The sequence below is a fragment of the Pteronotus mesoamericanus genome, unplaced genomic scaffold (genome assembly GCF_021234165.1).
Source record: "Pteronotus mesoamericanus isolate MK-2021 breed Mesoamerican mustached bat unplaced genomic scaffold, CSHL_Meso_final scaffold_507, whole genome shotgun sequence".
Classification (NCBI taxonomy): domain Eukaryota; kingdom Metazoa; phylum Chordata; class Mammalia; order Chiroptera; family Mormoopidae; genus Pteronotus; species Pteronotus mesoamericanus.
The window spans coordinates 15,742,801-15,760,606 of NW_026555319.1; the positions used below are offsets into that span (position 1 = coordinate 15,742,801).

Below are 17,806 nucleotides of genomic sequence, written 5' to 3' on the forward strand. Positions count from 1 at the left end.
CATGTCCAGAGGATGAGCCAAGTGCCTCCTCAAAGTTCTGCCCAAGGTCATCTCAGCCCATGGTCTGCACCTCACCTTCGGCCACCGTTGTCATCTGTCACAGGTCTGAGTTTTTAAAAGGAAGAGCGCCAAGGCAGTTTAGGGTGGTCCCATTTAAACAAGGGGGTCCTTACATAGCATTTTAGAAATGGTTTTGATTGGCTCTTCAAGTTATCAAACACATCCATGAACTCCATGAAAACCTAAGCATTAATTTTCTGAGCAGCTCTGTCCTAGGGAAAGCAGACAGACCCCCCATGCCCTGGCATGGAGCTACAGTATCAAAATTGGGATCTAGGACCTAGGAAATCCCCATGTGTGTTGCCTGAAAAAAGTCATGTTTGTGTTCCTCAAATTGTTTATAACAATAACAACTACCATTTATAACCATGTTTTTACATAAATTCTCTCCAATCCATGTGGGAATTTTTCAAGGTAGGTATTCTGATGCTTATTTTATCCAATAGGACTGGCTCCCTTATAAAAAGAGGAAGAGGTACCAGGGAGCTCTTTCTCTGCATGTACAGGTAAGAGGCCGAAGGATGCAGAGGGCAGCCATCAACAAGCCAAGAAGAGGTCTCACCAGAAAGCAATCTTGATGACACTGATCTTAGACTTGTGGCTTCCAGAATTGTGAGAAAATTAATTTCTGTTGCTTAAGCCACCCAGTTTGTGGTATTTTGTTCAGCAGCTGGCCTACCTGAAGCACTCAGGGATGGTTGAATTGTAGGCCCAGTTTGATTCACAGGATGAACTGAAGTCATTAGGACTTGATCATGCCCTGTCGCTCAGCTCTGTTTTCCTCATCATCGGCTTCTGTGAGAGGCAGCCTCTGAGATGGCTCCCAACGTTCCCCACCTCCCGTTATTCCTGATTTTGTAATGTCCTCCCCTTGAGTGTGAACCTGACCTCGTGACTGACTTCTAGTGACTAGAATACAGCAAAGTGAGGGGGTGTCATGTCTAAGGGCAGGCCACAAAAAGGCTCTGGCCTCTGTTTGGCTTGTTTTTGCCTGCTCTCTTGCTTGTTCTGGTGGAAGCCAGCTTCCATGCTGTGAGCTGCTCAAAGGAGAGGTCTGCATGGCAAGGAAATGAAGGAGGCCCCTGGCCAACAGCCAGTGAGGACTGGATGCCCTCAGTTCAATAAGAAACTGCTCCTGCCAACAACCACGTGAGTGAGCCTGGACACAGATCCTGGGTATAGAAAGAAACTTGAATTTTCTGGAATTAATGGTTAGAATGGAAATTGACAAAACCTTCCTGCAAGGCAATCTCATGAGTGTATCAAAAACCTTAAAAGCTTACTGAAATCAAAGTATGACACTTTCAGGAAAGTATCGAAAATTAAATAACAGGTCTGTACAGGAATATTTAAAAACAAAGTATGTTCACTTTTCTATCTTGGAAAAAAGGAAAGTACCTCGAATATACAAAAACAGAAAATTCATTAAATAAATTATATTTATATTAGTAAACATGTTGCAATGAAAAAGAAAACTAGTTTTTAATTTTAATAGTTCATATCAATGAGACCTAACAGACATCTATAGAACACTTCATGCATCAACAAATTCCTAAAAAGCCACAAGCTACTGATACTGACTCATGATGAAACAGAAAATCTGAACAGACCTACCACAAAGAGAGACTAAATTAGTAATTTAAAAACTATCCACAAAAATAAGTTCAGGCCCAGATGGCTTTACTGGTGAATTCTACCAAACATTTAGAGAAGAATTAACACCAATTCTTCTCAAGTGTCCAAAAAATAGAAGAGGATGGAACACTTCCTAACTCATGCTCAGAGGCCTGTATTACCCTAATGCCAAAGCCAGGCAAAGAACCATAATAAATCCACAGACTAATATCCGTTGTGCAGAAATCCTCAACAAAATACTAGGCAAGTCCAATCCAACCACATATTAAAAAGATTATATACCATGACTAACTGGAATTTATCCCAAAAATGTAAGGATGGTTTGGCATAATAAAATCAATCAATGTAACACGCCACCTTAAACAGAATGAAGACAAAACCACGTGATCATAGTAGATGCTGTTGTTGGCCCAGTATGGGTGATGGGTGCTATGAGCCTGGCTCCTGCCAAGAGTGAAGACCGGCTTGGCCACTGTCTGGTGGCTGTGTTGCTGGCAAGGAGGGACAGGGCCAGAGAGCTGGCTAATGGAGCCTGGGAACCCACCAGCAGGGGAAGGGGACGTCAGGCAGGAGACGCCTTCTTCACTTATGAGGCTGCTTCACCAGGCTGAAGTCTGCAGGGGAGGGACAAGAACCTCTCCCCTTTGCTGAGCAGTGCTAGGTACCAGGCATGGTGCTGAGATACTTAATCCCCATATCCACCTTGTGAGGAAGGTTTGACTGCCACCCCCAGTTGCAGGTGAGAACTCCTGAGCCTCAGGGTGAGTCAAACAGCCTGCCCAGGGTCACCCAGCTGCTCAGGGGTGGAACGAGGGCCCAGATGGGCCAGCCTGGCACTAAGCTATAACTTTTGACCACCATAGTACTCCTGGTGTACTTGTATTGCTAAAAATGAATAAATGGCTCAGCAAGAGTGCCAGCACAAAGCGACATGGAGCCTGAAGCTACTCTTGTGAAGAGGAAAGCCTTGAAGGCAGACAGAGCTCTGGGCTCACACCCTGGGAGGGACACTTGAGAACCATCGGAGCATGAGCTAGCTAGTCATCTAATGCTCTGAGCCTCAGTTTCCTTATCGGTATAAATAAAGGGAATGTGTACTCCTGGTAGCCTGCTGTGATTATAAATAGGACAGTGAATGTAAAATCTCGATTAGCACAGAGGCTGACCCAAAATAGATGCTCAACACCTGTTCTCATCAGAGAGGCTGCTGAGCGCTACGAAAAGGACAGAGTTGGGGCTACACAGAGAAGGAGAAAATTCCTTTGGAAGTGTGGCAGCCTGGCAGCTCTGCTCCTTCCCATGAACGGGGTTTTTAGCTTTGCTTCCCAAGGGTGGTCAACAGGAACACCCTTAAAATAAAAAGGGTGTTTTGGATTTATTTGTAAAGTAGGAAAGGGCAAGCTGGGAAGAAAACAAAGAAACTAGAAGTAATCAAAAATATGGATGGCAGCTTTAAAGAGGCAAAGAACCTGGGCTGAGTCCCTCCCAGGTACAGGAGGAAGACAGAGAGGGTGGTCTGGGTTCAGTACCAGGAAAGGAAAGGTCAATTCTGGCTGAGAAGGAATCAAGCCAGGCCCCTTCCCTTAGTCTGCCCTACCAAGGCAGAAATGGTTCAGTTAAGTAGCTCAAAGGGGTTGGATTGTCCTGGGCTTCTCACTAGTTTTAAAACCCTCTCCTTGGTCTGGCCAGGTAGTTCAGTTGACTAGAGCATTGTCCTGCTACGCCAAGGTCCCAGGTTCAATCCCAGGTCAGGGCACATACAATAATCAACCAAGGGATGCAGAAATAAATGGAACCAATCAATGTACTTTATTTTTCTTCTTTCTCTCCCATCCCCTCTCTCTCTAAAAATAAATTAAACAATCAAACAGAAACCCTCTCCTAAAGGCCAAAGGATTCTTTTGCTCAACCTTTTCTCCTTTAAAGAAGAAAAACCTCTTCTGGAGGGTGACAGGCGCTGACGCCCCTGCCGAGGACAGAGCTTCCTCCCAGGCTCCCAGGCTGTTTGCAACCTTGTCCCAGCTACGGGGAGACAAGCTTTTGTGCTGAGTCAGTTTGGCTGCCTTCCAGCCAAGAAGGGAGTGGAGACCGCAATGCAGGGGCCATTAAAGGAACTATTTTTAGGCCCCATTTCAATCTTATTCAGCACAGGCTGTGAGACGCAAGACCTGAAGGTGGCCAGACCAAGGGGATGCTGGCAGGGAGAGTCCCAGGCAAGTAGGTCAGAGAAAAGACAAAGAGATCTCGTGCTGCGGATCTCATTCTGTGGACGGAGCACCCGAAGGCTCATGCGGCTGCCCAAGGCACAGAAGACGAAAGACAGGGAGCTGCTCACAGAGAAAGGGGTCCTTCTGCATTATTTGAGGAGTCGCCAATAGAACGGAGGGAAGAAAGTGTAGCAACTTCCAAAGAGACTAGGGCAACGTGCACCTGGGGAGCGTGTTAAAAATACACTTCCTCATGCCCATCTTGGGCCGATTGAGTTCGAATATTGGAGTGGGGCATGGGAATCTGCATTTCCAGTTGATTCCCAGGATGGTAATGCATACATGTTGAAGTTCAGGGACATCTGGGTTGGACAGTACCCACCTCTGGAATTCAAAGGAATGATGCAGGATGAGGGCAAGGAGCACAGCTAAGTGGTGGTGATTTAAGAGCCCCTCTCCACTCCTCACTGGACCCAGGCTTCCATCTGTAAAATAAAGGGACTGGCAGGGCCAGAAGTCTCCCAGTTCTTCCTCAGAAAATCCTCGTCACTGGGTGCTCAACGATCAGCTGATCAGCTGAGAGGACAGGCGGGTAACAGCTTTTATACCCGAGATCCACGTTATCCAAAGATAATAAGTAAAATCCACTTAGAGTGAATGCACGTACATTGGGACCAAACTTCAAAATAGGTTGTGGACTATCACATAAGTAAAATTTACATATATTGAAAGTTGCTAAAACAGTAAATCTTAAAAGTTCTTACCACAAAAAATTACCCACATGAGATGATGATATGTTAACTAACCTCATTGTGGTGATCATTGTGCAATATATATCAAATAATCACGTGTACACCTTAAACGTATACAATGGTTTATCAATTATATCTCAATAAAGTTGAAAAAAATTTCATCTTTCTTGTAAAGTTTGTAGCTAGCAAACTTTAAATTATACTTGCAACTATACAATAATTCTTAAATATTTTTACAACCTTATATCTTACTTCTTAAAATGAATAAAGAATGAACAGAGTACTGATTTGAATGAGTATAATTTTTCTGACAAAACTGTCCAAGAATACTTGATGCTATCCTTCACTTTGTTCGATTTTTGCAGGATTACAAAGGAGGTAATTTTGTGAACATTTTAGAAGGTGTTACCTCTTTCCCCAGGACTTCTCTTAATCCTTTGAGAGCCAAACTGTTATTTTTGGAGGCCCTTAGCCTGTTACCATCATGAAGATTCTCAGATGTTACCTGGTCTCACTCTGCCAGAGCCTCACTGGGCGGTAGCTCTGCATGTGATTCTCCAAAATCACTCATCCACTCATGAAATCCTGCAAGATTTGTAACCATTCTTTGTGATGTATCTGTCTCCTATTTGCATTGCACTGTCAGATGTTCATTACACCCAACAAACAGAAAATGTGGCCATCAGAGGCACTGACACAACCAGTGGGAAGAGTGAGTGGAGACCAAAGAAGAGCTTTTGCTTTTGTGCTGTGCTGATTTTGGTTTGCCCTGCCACCTCCTAGCAGGGTCTTAGAATATAAATACCAAGATAACAAGGACTTCCCAAAGCAGAAACGAGTAAGCTGGATGTGGACAAGCAGGCAGCATCCCTCTGCAGAATCAGAACCTTCTGCACTCCGCTCTTCTTGGCCACCTAGAAAAAGCCTATCCACAAATGCTCTTTCACATGCGCTGTGGCTTCTGCTGGCCCTTACAGACTGCCTCTCCCCTCCCAAAAGAGCCACAAGACAAAGGCCACTTGGTCAGATGACACTTTAATCAGCAGGAAATATAAAACCTGTCTTTGGCGACTATCAGGAGCCCCATGTGGGACAGAGGACGAAGCCGAGGCGCAGCACGTAGGGCCTAGGGGGAAACGGCAGGCCAGGCAGGTCAGCGATGGCTGAAGAATCCTTGGGGATGGTTGTATTTAAACGGCTTCATCCTGCTGGGACCCCTAGAGAGACAGAAGGAAGGTCAGTTAATATCATGCCCTTCGGGCTGACAGAATAAATTACAGTTATCCACACAATACTGTAGAGCTGTTAGAGGGGAAAAAAAGGAATGTGTGAGACTGCAGAACGATATGTAAGGCGTGATAACTTTTTTGTAAAAATGTCTTTATATGCTTGCAAATGCATGAACACAGGCCTGGAAGGGCCCTCACTGACAACGGGCACTGATGGGGACAGGGCGTGGGCACCCTCATATGTTAGTGCTTTTACACATCTCTTCATTATTGTTCTATGTTTAACAACAACCATGGTTTCATTCTATAATTTAAAAAAATAAAGAAAAAAATTAAAAACCTTCTTTGCAGGAAATCCCCATGAAGGTGGGCGTCTGACTCGGGGGATGAAACGAATCTGCACGAAGTGCCTACCTCTTAGATGCTTTTCTGTAATTTTATAGATTTTTACAGATGAAAAAACAGGCTCAGGGAGCTAAACTACCTGCCCAACATCATACTGTCAGAAGGCAGCAGAGCCCAAATTCAAAACCAGGTCTGACGCCCAAGCCTGCATCTCTTGAAGCGTAGCGGCTTCAGCGGTCACCCTGGACCCCCACACAACACCTTGCACAGGGTCCCCCTCCACAAAAGCCCACAGTGACTGATGTCCAGGTAAAGGACCTCCTCCATTCACCTATGACTGACACTCAGTGGTAACCACTAGTAACACCCCTGATCTCGGTCTGAGTTAGAGGGTGGGAGGGAGTGTGTGTGTCAGGGATTGTAGAAAAGAGGGGAGAAAAAAGGTTTTCATTCTTAACACCAGGGCAACCACTTACCTAAGTGCAAGCCTATTCTGCCTGTACTGTGCTTGGCACTTTACGTGCTCTGTCTGGTTTAACTTCATGCTCCCTGAATTGCACCATATCTGCAGTGAATGCTGTTTTACCAGCAAGGAATCTGAAGCTCAAAGGGACTAAGGACAGACCCTAATCACACAGGCAGGAGCAGCAATTTGAACCTAGGTTTTTCTGGCCTCAAAGCTTCTGCTCATACCCGTGATATTATATACCTCCCAACACCAGAAGGGCACTGTCATCGGCTAAGTCTAAGCATACAGCTGAACCCACAGCCTGAAGGTACCCACCCAGCCTCTGTAAACTTTTTGTGCTGAATGTTGGGACTGACTATGCTAAATAAAATCTGTTGCAGTTAAAAACAACAACAAAAAAACCCAGCCCCCTGTCTGATCCCAATGATCAGGTGGACTTCAGGCCAAGAACCTCACGTCTCACCAGTCATGGAGTTAATTAGATCTGAGTAGCCAAATGATTCCCAGAGGTCACAGAGCTCAGCCTAGGTGACATACAAAGCACTTCACAAAATGGGTCCCTTGGGAACCATTAGATAACAGAAAATACACAGTGGCCACGTGAGAGATCCCACCCTAGGAGTGTGCTACTGCAGGCTGGGAGGGTGGGAAAAGCTGAGGTCTCACACAGACCCACTAGGGAAAACAAGTTCTCGAAGGCACCAACACCCAGCCACCAGCTCCACCTCCAGCAGCCACATGGGGGTTAGAGCTGGTTATTATCAGATAGCACCACAGATCAGGCAGGACGGAGATGCCAGACAGGGACAGGAGGGTGCTGGGGACAACTTCCCCAGGCGGGGACTGGCTGTCTGAGAAGGTGAGGTGCAGGTAAGGCACCTCTGAGACTGACAGGGGACAGGGGGATGTCCCGAGTAGAAATGGATTATGGCCCTTCCCCCTCCCCAGACACCATCCCTCTGCAAGCCCTTGTTCGAAACAGAAGGGAAGCCTGAGCAGTGTGAAATCTGGAGTTCAGGAATGGGCTCTAAAAACATGTGTTAGGGGATGAAAGGGAAAGAGAGGACCCCAAAGAGAAAGAAGTAGGGAAAGCAGATAGGCTAAATACCAACCTATCAGGATCTGTTAACATTTTCTGAGCCCCTGTCCATGTGAGGAGCCATTCTGGAAGCTTTACATGAATTATCTCTAATTTACCATGAGCTAGAAGGTAATACTTCCACTTCAGCCTTTAGGCAACAGGCTCAGAGCTGAGCTGAAGTGACTTCTCCACGGTCACACAGCTGGTGAGCAGCAAAACAGAGAAGGGTGATTGTGCCTGCCTCACTTCAGGGCTGGTTCCTTCTGTACAGCCCAGCTGCCTACCGCTGTTGCTCACAGATATGTGAGCCCCCTAGGAAGGGGAGAGCAGACTCTGGGGACTGGAGGAGGTGCACATAGTTTAAAAAACTTATTTGGACAGTAGAGAAAGTAAAATTCAGCCAAATCCTCTTGGTTCATGGTCTGGTGCTGCTCACTCAGTGGGCAGCCCCACTTCAGGGTATGTTTGCAAGAACAACTGGACCAGGCTGGTAGGAAAGGCTGCAGGAAAAGTTTCAGGAAGGAGGCAGCAATCCTCCTGGGGAGATCCAGGAAGTCCGGCAGCAGGACTTTAACTTCCTCTGTGAACAGAGACACGCGAGCCTACGAAGAGGTGCGCCCTCTACGCCAGGCTCCGATCTCTGCCCCACGTCCCCGTGAGAGGCCGGACTGGACGTCCCTGGCACTCTCGCCCCTCCCCTCACCGGAAAAGCCGCAGGCACATCTTCTCCTGGGGAAATTCCTTGGGCCCCTCCACGCTGTCATCGTGGCTCTCGGTCTCCAGGTAGACGTCCAACAGCACACACAGGCGCTGCAGCTGGTTGGTCAAGAGCTGATGTCCGGGCCGGGGGCCACACAGCTCCTTGTAGCACACGTTGACCTCACTCTCCATGGCCTACAGAGCAGAAGGCCAGAATCTCAGCGCGGCCTCAGACTGCTGGGTCTGACAGCTCCGCAAGAACTGCAGCGGGGCCTCTGCAGGAGCTGGCCCACACCCCGTCAGCGGACCGCGCTGTCCTGAGGCTCCCCCTCCTCAAAGTGATGGGGTCTTCCTAATTTTGACCCGTAACTTTTCCTGCCTTGCATACCTATAGCCCAGACGTGTATAGGGAAGGAATCTCAAGATAAGATCCAATTCAGAAGACAGCAGGGTTAAAAACATGCTCCACAGCCTTAGGGCCACCACAGAATCAAATCAATAGGCATAATAATGAACAGCTCCACCGATCTCATACATCATCTCATTCCAGCAATTCTATGCTTCTGAGTTAATTGTCATTTCCACAGAAGCCCAAGACAACAACCTTTCAAGGCAGGCATTTATATAACTATTTTATAAATGGGATGAAACCTGTGGACCCCAAACTAGATAACTGGTTAAGATGGGTCTAGGCTCTTTCCCCTGCCACACCATGTAGTGTCCAGTAAATCCTGGCAGCCCCTGTCCTAGGAATTAGGCCAGTGCCCAAGGCCTCAGCTCTGGCAGGTTCTTCCCAGCCCGCCTCCCCAAAGAGGCTCTTCCTGCTCCTCCCATCACGCCCAGCAGGGCCTTACCCGAATATTGTCATCATTGCTGTTGGTTTTTTCCCCTTTCCAGTTCAGACAAAGCTGGAAAATCGGTGGGATGGAGGAGTAGCCAGGGTTCAGCACCACTGCAGCCTGGAGTTTGGCTGGGAGGGGGAAGGAGGAAAAATCAGTTTGAGACCCAGCTTGCCAGCCACGCACCGTCTCCAATGCACCCCTAGGGCTAGATGTGACGTCTCATTAATCCAAGTGCTTCAGAGCGCATTCCGGTACTAACTGACGTTTATGCTTGTTCTGTAACCTCTGAGTGTAATTGCCAGGTTGTAGAACGTAATGTCTGTGACACCGGTCCCTCCAAGGAGACAGAGGTATGTGGACTCCCCAGAGTCTAATCCATATTAGATTTGCCTAAGACTTCTTTTTGCTCCTTTAATGTTTATTTTAATTGGCATTTCTTTATTTGCCAAAAAGTTAAGGATTTTCCCATGTAACGGTTCACTATCTGTGTTTTCAATATTATTTACTAGCTGTTACATCAACCAAATCTATCCTCTTCTGTTCCTTTTATTTTTAGACTTTTTTTTATGTGAAACTTGTTAAAAGCTAACATTATTGAGTATTTATTCTATTTCCAAGCACTGTGCTAAGTCCTTTGTGCACATTTTATTTCATCCTAACAATGATTCTGAGGTGGGTACCATTATTCTCATCCCGTTGTACATGTGATGAACGGAGGCTCTGACAGAAACTTCTTTATGATTAAACAGTGCAATGCAGCAGCGCTGACTTTAACCAAAACTGCCTGATGTCAAAGCTGTGTTCATAATCATTAAATGAAATATTTGTATTTTTAAAATATTCTTTTTTTCTTTAGTGAAAGTCTGCCATTTTCAATAGGATGACATTTATCCTCTCCACAAAGGGCTAAGCATCCCAGTCTTTTTTTCAGTATTTATGAGAGAGAGAAAAAATAGAACTCTTCGACACACCAGTAATTCAAGTAACAGTGGATAAGAAAGCGCAGGATAAGACAGTTCTTCCCTGACAGCCACAAAAACACTGATTATAAAGTGATTCCTTTCTCTACTGTTGTGTTGCCTCTCATAATAGTCTGCATACATTTCTGGATTGATCTCTGTTCACCAAGTTTTTGCTTTAATCTATACTATGTAAACTTTTCAAACTGATCTGTTGCATGACTTAAGGATTAAATATGTATTTGGGCTTGTTGTCCATTTATTCATTTAAAATTCACCTTGAACTTTTCAAATTCTACAATACAGCTAATGAAAATTTTAATTATCACATCCATTCTATGTATGAACCTAGAATACTTATTATCTTGCCAAGCTTTCATCTACTCAACCAGGAAGCAGAGGTGACGGCTTCCAATGAATTCCCACCCTTGCAACTTCGTAAATTTCCTGGACTTCCTATTTCATGCCCTTTCAAAATAGTACTCTGTGGTGTTTAGGGATGAGGTAGAAGTATACTTTAAAAGGAGAGAGGATGAAAAGCAAATGCACAAATTCCAAATAGTAGTCATCTACCCTGAGGGAGGGCATGTAGTGGAACTGGAGGCCTCAACTGTATCTGAAAGACTTAGTTTCTTCAGAGTATTTTTAAACACACACACACACGCACGCACGAGAAGTGAGAAACTGAGATAAAGAAACTGCAACATCAAAGAGTAAAACCTTTCCTTACATTTCTTGCACTGTCTCACAACTACAGACAAGCTCCTTGACTCTGTGGCAACGATGCCAAGCGCAGGGATCAGGTTCTGTGGTCAGGACCAGGCCCGCCAAGGCTGGGGTCAGACCAAAGCACCACAGGGAGCATCTGGGCAACTCCAGCACAAAGTCCTAGCAAAGTAGATGCCAGGCCGCCTGTGAGGAGTTGCAGTTTTTGATGCATAAATTGCAGAGATGGAGGAAGGTCCTGCCATCCCGCACTTTACAACCTGACAGAGACACGTCAGCCCTTTTGTGAAGAGGGAGAAAAACACGTAAAGCCAAGGGCTAAGGGTTCAGGGTAAGAGGTCAGACTGGGTTTGTGACTAAGTCTTAACTTCCTTACCTAGGAAATGGGAATAATACCACCCCCAGGACTGTCATGAGGATTAAATGAGATGAAGCGCATATGTAGCTGTGTTGCAGAACAAGTCCTCGCTGAACGACGGCTCTCAACATTCATTACTGAGGCCCTGCAGTAGGATTCCGGATCTTTCGCTTTCCTTGGGCAACAACCAGGAATGTTTTATTCTCAGCCACTCCCCTTGCCTAGAACCTCTGTTATCAGAACAAATTACCTGTGCCCCTTTCCACGAGTGCCATGTAGTAGAGATTGGTGTCCCCTGCCAGTCCAGCCTCCACAATGTCTTTGGTGAAATGCAGCTCCTAGAAAACATCATGGATGAGGAATGTACGGCTGGCTCCTCTAGTCAAGCCTCCTGCCCTTCTGAGGGAGGGGCAGGAACTGAGGGGGGGCATGAGCCTGCAGTTCCCAGGACAGCAGTGATGGCCTGTCACTCATCTACCTACCATGTAGTCCTCATGGGCAATCGTCACCCACTTCACCAGGCGAGAGACAACCTTTGCAGGGAAGAGATACTGGCAATCGCTGGTAACTGGTATAATGCCATGTTCTGAAAGGGAGCAAGACAGGTGGAGTCATAGGTAGAAATCAGGTGCCACAATTAGGCGAATAGCATCCTATGGAGGCTTCAGGTGGCCCTGCAAGATGTCTGGGTATACCTGGCACTCAATAGGTACCGAGGTCAACGTGTGCCAGGAATGTAGGCACAGAAACGTGACCTTCACCCAGGGCTACGTGCTTGTGGCCACACTGAGCACCAGCATTCATGGTACTTTATCCTTAAGACAAATGATGGTCAGCAAAACAAGAACCCCCTGGCAGCCAAAACTAGTGACAGTGCCTCCGCTGCAGTGACTGTTAATTAGATCAAATAGCCGAGAGGGCTGTGTTTTCACAGCTGACCTTGGTGGAGGAAACAACTGAGATGTTCTGTGTCAGTTCCTCTACGGGAAAAAGACTGGATAACCGCCCCAGCATAAATTCCTGCTGGCATTTCAATAAGCAAATATGCCAACACAGTAAGTGCTGTCCAGGATGACAATCACCCAACCTTGAGACAAAACAAATTCAGCAATGCTGATGAGGAGAAGGCCCGTGGGCGAGCAATGCTGCCCTGCAGAGATCAGGGTCCGCCTGGAGCACAAAAACGGAACCAGAGGGACAGGGTCTCTAGAGGGGTCCTGGCAAGCCAATGTCTTTCCCAGCAGTGCCTCTTAGATAGAAAGATCTTACGCCTCACTACCCTGCAAGTGCCTTGTACATGGTAAGCCCTTGACAAGTATTCACTGAATCAATAAATGAAAAGAAGCCCCCATATGACCACCATCTTGGTTAATGGCTCATCAGACTCGCCTGGGAACTTATCACAGACAGACAGAGGGGCTCAGCCTTACCCTGGAGGGTGTGAGCTCAGTAGGTCTCAGGGGAGGGATGAGGGGTGGACCTCTGGACAGCTGTATTCAAATAAGCTGAAGGTAAGCTCCACGAAGCATGAACTGGACTTCTATGACATATCTGGAGCTGCACTCTGAAGTCCCACATGCACTAACGGGATGAGCAGCTCCAGAAGGCTTTGGGCCTCCTCTGTGAGCCGGGACAGCCCTGATGGCCCCGAGGGGGGTTCAGATCTCTGCTTGGATGAGCCTGCAGCTTTCTCCAGTGGCCCTGCCAACAGCTCTGCTTGGCAAGAGCCGGAAATCCAGCCCTCCTTGATTTGTTGTCAGGATTTAAAACATCTGGGTGAAGGGCGAAGCTGTTTTTCTCCCTACATGGCTCTCAAGCCACAGCCCTAACACCACCTTACCCAGGGATGCAAACTGTTTGTGGAGGGCCAGGCGCGACTGCACCCTGGTCTTCAGCAGTCTCATGGTGGTCTCCATGTGGCTGGCGCTCAGCGAGTGGTCAGCAATCACCGTTTGCTGTGGAAGACACCAAGCAGCACACCTGAGTGCTCCACACCCCTTCCTCCAGGCACTGCCTCCCTCCTAGGACCTGCCTGCCGGCGGCAGCCAAGATCGCACATGCCCTGAGGTGGGCACCTCACAGGAAAGGCAGGGGTTACTTGCTATGACAGGGCAGCTGCTAAGCCCCAGCAGGAACGACACAAGCTGCTGGGTTCTTAAGAGGCTGTGGCCAGCTCCTGAGAAAAGGAAAGCTTCTGCTAAGGTGTCAGATCCCCTGGGGTTCTGCTTATACTTCAGTTTTGGCATCTTGGAACACAAGACCACAGGGCAGCAGAGCCTACAGTTGTGCTATACCCAGAGCACGGACCCAAGTTACTTTGATCCAGAGGGTGTCTAGACTCAGGAAGAAGGCAAAGGTACCTAAATATCTGTAGGCCTTACACATTTTAGTGTCCTGAGTGGGGAGAGAACAGATCATATTTCTGAAGGAAAGAATTCTGCTCATTAAAGCCCCCAGAGGCCTTTCTGGAGACTGTATGGGTAGAGAGGAGGTAGAGCTCTCCAGCTGAGAAGACTGGATCAGAGTACACACCTGAGGCTGTTCTTTGGGGAAGTGGAGGCCACCCAGCTTCTGCACCCATAAATAGGGGTGACCTAGCTCAAGCACATAGTCTCTCAAAGTCAGGATGCTGCATAAAAGAATAAAATGATTTTATAAGTCGTTTCTGCAATGCTCGCAGGACATAGCCTTCCTCCCGTGCACCCCCAACAGGCCGGTCCCGCGGGCTCAGCCATGCTTACAGCAAGGCTGCCAGCAAAGCCTCTTGACTCTTCGGCTCCCTGCTGTCAATTCCATCTCTCCCATGTTCACTTCTCTCTTTTTTCTCCTGACAGCCCTTGCCCCATAAGCAAATCTCAATAAAAATGCAGTGCACTTGATTTACCAATTTATAAAATGTTTAAAAAATTTTAATCCTCAGAGAATTAAAATGTTAAACATTTTTATGATATTACATGTTCTTACCATGTTCCCCAAGTTTTGGTCCGCCCTTTCCCACCCATCCATGACCTCCGTTTGCCTCATAAGCAGGAAATGAGTTGCCTTCTCTCGATAGAGCATGCTCCCTTGCTCCGTGCCCCCTACCCTCTGAGCGGCTGCTGGCCCTACCAGGTCTCCAGCACTGGGCTGGAGCCACCAGAGAAACTCAGAAGCAGAGAGGCTGAAAGAAGAGGAAACACTGCTGACTCACCCGACTTTGTCAAACTGGTACTGATTGGCTGGATTCGGAGTTTTCTTTCCATGATCCCCAGGATACAAACAGCTCAGGACTGAGTCAGGAGACAGCAAATCTCTGGAAAGGGAGAAGACTGCAGTGAGAATGCTGTCCAACACTGTGTCTCGAGGCAGACTTGGGTATTCAGCAAGGGTGGCGCCACCTCCCACTAATGATCAATGCCACCATTTATTGAATGCTTCCTGTGTGTCAGACCTTTTATACACTTGAGGTCATTGGACCTTCATAACCCCATGAGGTAGGAAGTATTGTCATCTTCCTCTTATTGAAGAGAAACTCAAGGCTTTGAAAGATATGGCCTGTCCAAAATCACACTGCTCATAAGTGCTGAAGCTGGGATTTGCACTGTCTTAATCAAAGGCAGTTGTACTCTTAACCACCATATTAAAACAAACAGACAAACAAATAAACAAAAAACCCTTATCCTTTTAAGAGTTATATGGTGACCAGGGCCTTATCTAATGGGAGCAAAGCCCCATGGTACTGAAAACAGAAATAATCAATTTTTATAGGAGCAGAGAGATTCCTTACTACCCTAGAAAGTGTGCAGCTTTCGTGCTGTGTCTCTATCACTTGACCAAATTTCATGTTACTCACAAGAAATGTCCCCTTTACATTCCCAGAAAAGGACACTATCACATGCCCTGGACACAAGGTGACCCAGTGCTGCAAGCAGATAAGAAAGCGATGCCAGTGCCACCTACCTGGAATGGTTGGGGCACAGCCTGAAATTAAATGTGACAAGCAGAGAAGAGACTGAGAAGTAGGGGGGAGGATAATAATGGAGTAATCTGATCACAAAGGACAACAGATCTCATTCTTTCCCTGAACCAGCACAGTGTTCTCCATTTTCTCAGGAACAGCATCAGGAGCAACTCAGGCAGAAGGGCGGATCCTGCAGCTCTGAGCCCCAAGCCGCTGCTCTGAGCCCCCGGCATGCCTTCAGGACTTAGTGCTGGGGCAGTGGCAGCTTTGGGCTCTTTTTTGTTCTCTCCCAGGGTGTGTCTGCCTCCCCTGACCTAGGATCTGCCTCACATGAAAAACTGGCTAGAAAATATACAAGAATTGCCCGTCTTTGGGCCAATATATTGTGACTATTACCAACAGAATGAATCAACTAAAATAGAATAGCTACAACCGCACATGATAAGGGTTTCTAACTAACAAAACTTGCTAATCAAATCTTCTTGACAAAACTTACGTCTGTGTCCTAAGACAACTGAATTTGGTAAAAACAACAGACACACAAGGGGAAACTATCTATAGTCAAAAATACAACACCAAGACAAAAAAACAAAAAAATGATTTAAGTAGTCAAATCTTTGTTATAAATTTTAATGAAAAAAGGATTTTAAAAACCTTGGAAAAATGAAAATGGAAAATGAGTAAAAATAGTTTAATGGCTTAATGAAAAATTAATGAATTAAAATACCCCAATGAGATCATTCTGGAAAATAATTTCTTGAGGAAAATTCAGCAAGGCTGGCATGATTCTGATTAAAATTTTTGCGTTAAAAACATTAATTCCCTAATGAATTAATAGATCCTGACAACAGTCATCCATATTGCTAGGATCACAAAAATAGAGATAGCCCAGGTCTCCTGATGGAAGAACTCAAGAACGTCTATGACATAGTCCTGCCCTCTTGTCCCCCTACAAAAAACATCAAAATGGAATTTTATCAAGCCTCTAAATCTAACTATAATTTATATGAAATACGTGGAGAAGGAATAACTCATAAAATTGTATTGCAGGAATGCAATCATTAAAATTTAATTCTGGGGGAAACCTATAGTGCACACGAACACACTTTCTGAACAAATCAAAAGATGGCAGAGGCATTCAGATGAAAAGAAGCTTCACCCAATTGCAACGTACAGACGTTATAGAGATCCTGAGTCAAAACCCGAACTGTAAAAAACAAACCAAACAACTAACAAAAAAACACTTACAAGAAAACCAGGAAAATTTGAACTCTGACTGGCTATTAGGTGATATTAAGGAATTAGTGTAAAACAGTAATTATATCAAAGAACAAAAAAGTAGGTAGATAAATAACACCACACATCAGGCTGGTGTCTCCAGGGGCCAAAGCCGTCTGTACTTGAGCAAAGGCACATGGAGCCCTAGACCCAGGGCTTCCATGATCGTATGCCCCCGGAACCTCAGTTTCTCCACCTGTACAATAGTCGGGGATAAGCTAGACAATACCTGAAGGCCCATAAAGATCTTATCCTGGTTTCAGAGTGGTTTCTTTTTGTGTCTCCTCCTTTGGGGGCCAGGACCCACCTGGCAATGATAGTAGTATAGCACAGTGGTACACAGGCCTCTGTTTTAATACCTTCTAGAGCTACTATGAGAGTTAAACAAGTGGAAAATGATAACCACAGCTATCATTTACAAAGTGCTTCACCTATGCTAAGCACTTGACCTTACTCTTCACAAGCTCCCTAAAGAGGGACGTTTTAATTAACAACCACAGCCCCGGCTGGTATGGCTCAGTGGACTGAGTGCTGGCCTGCAAGCTGAAGGGTCACTGGTTCAATTCCCAATTAGGGCACATGCCTGGGTTGTGGGCCAGGTCCCCAGTAGGGGGTGTGTGAGAGGCAACCATGCACTAATGTTTTTCTTCTTCTTCCTCCTTTCCCCTCTCTCTAAAAGTAAATTTAAAAAAACAAAAACAAAATACAAAACAAACAAACAAAAAACCCCTCAAAAGAAAATAATGACCACAGAGTGAGGAAACTCAGAAGCCAGGATATTTGGCTAAAGTCCTAGAGCTGCTCACTGAACCAAGAGCTCTGCCTGAGCAGCATAGCTGGGTGCTCTGGAAACAAGCCCTGGGCTCCCTCTGCTGGGGTCAGGAGGGAACGGGGTCGATTCCATCCAGAATGCTCCTGGGTGGCCAAAACGCGAGCACGGGGACCAAGGCTATAGCCTGAAGGTGGGGTGAACTGCAAGGTCAGGGTGGAAAACCAGGGGACATCATTAGGCACCAGACTTGTGCCTCTTTCAGTGGTCTTCCTACAGCTGCCATGAGGACTCACTGCGACCAGGTACAGGCAGGGACAGCAGGAGTGCCAGGCCAGGAGAGTGTTCTTGTAGGTGAGGCTCTCGCACCCTTAGGCCCTTTAGGTCCTCCTCCCCTCTTCCTGCTTCCGGCAGTGGAACAGGACTGCCACCATCAGGGGCTGCCTAGGGACATTCC

The 17,806-nt window shown here is 46.4% G+C and overlaps 1 protein-coding gene across 4 annotated transcripts in view; it reads right to left on the minus strand.

Moving 5' to 3' along the window:
* Nucleotides 1–5,683: 5,683 nt before the first annotated feature.
* The window catches only part of THOC5 (THO complex subunit 5), a 28,965-nt gene continuing 16,842 nt past the window's right edge, over nt 5,684–17,806 (minus strand). For 2 of the 4 annotated variants that reach the window (XM_054593898.1, XM_054593897.1), the window contains 8 exons: nt 14,553–14,654; nt 13,895–13,991; nt 13,203–13,317; nt 11,845–11,948; nt 11,613–11,700; nt 9,332–9,447; nt 8,482–8,672; nt 5,684–5,871 (listed from right to left, as the gene is read on the minus strand). In XM_054593898.1, the coding sequence (XP_054449873.1) occupies nt 5,808–5,871; nt 8,482–8,672; nt 9,332–9,447; nt 11,613–11,700; nt 11,845–11,948; nt 13,203–13,317; nt 13,895–13,991; nt 14,553–14,654 (877 nt within the window). In that variant the 3' untranslated portion in view covers nt 5,684–5,807. The remainder of the gene's footprint in view (nt 5,872–8,481; nt 8,673–9,331; nt 9,448–11,612; nt 11,701–11,844; nt 11,949–13,202; nt 13,318–13,894; nt 13,992–14,552; nt 14,655–17,806) is intronic. The other 2 variants (XM_054593899.1, XM_054593900.1) reach the window with 2 other exon arrangements.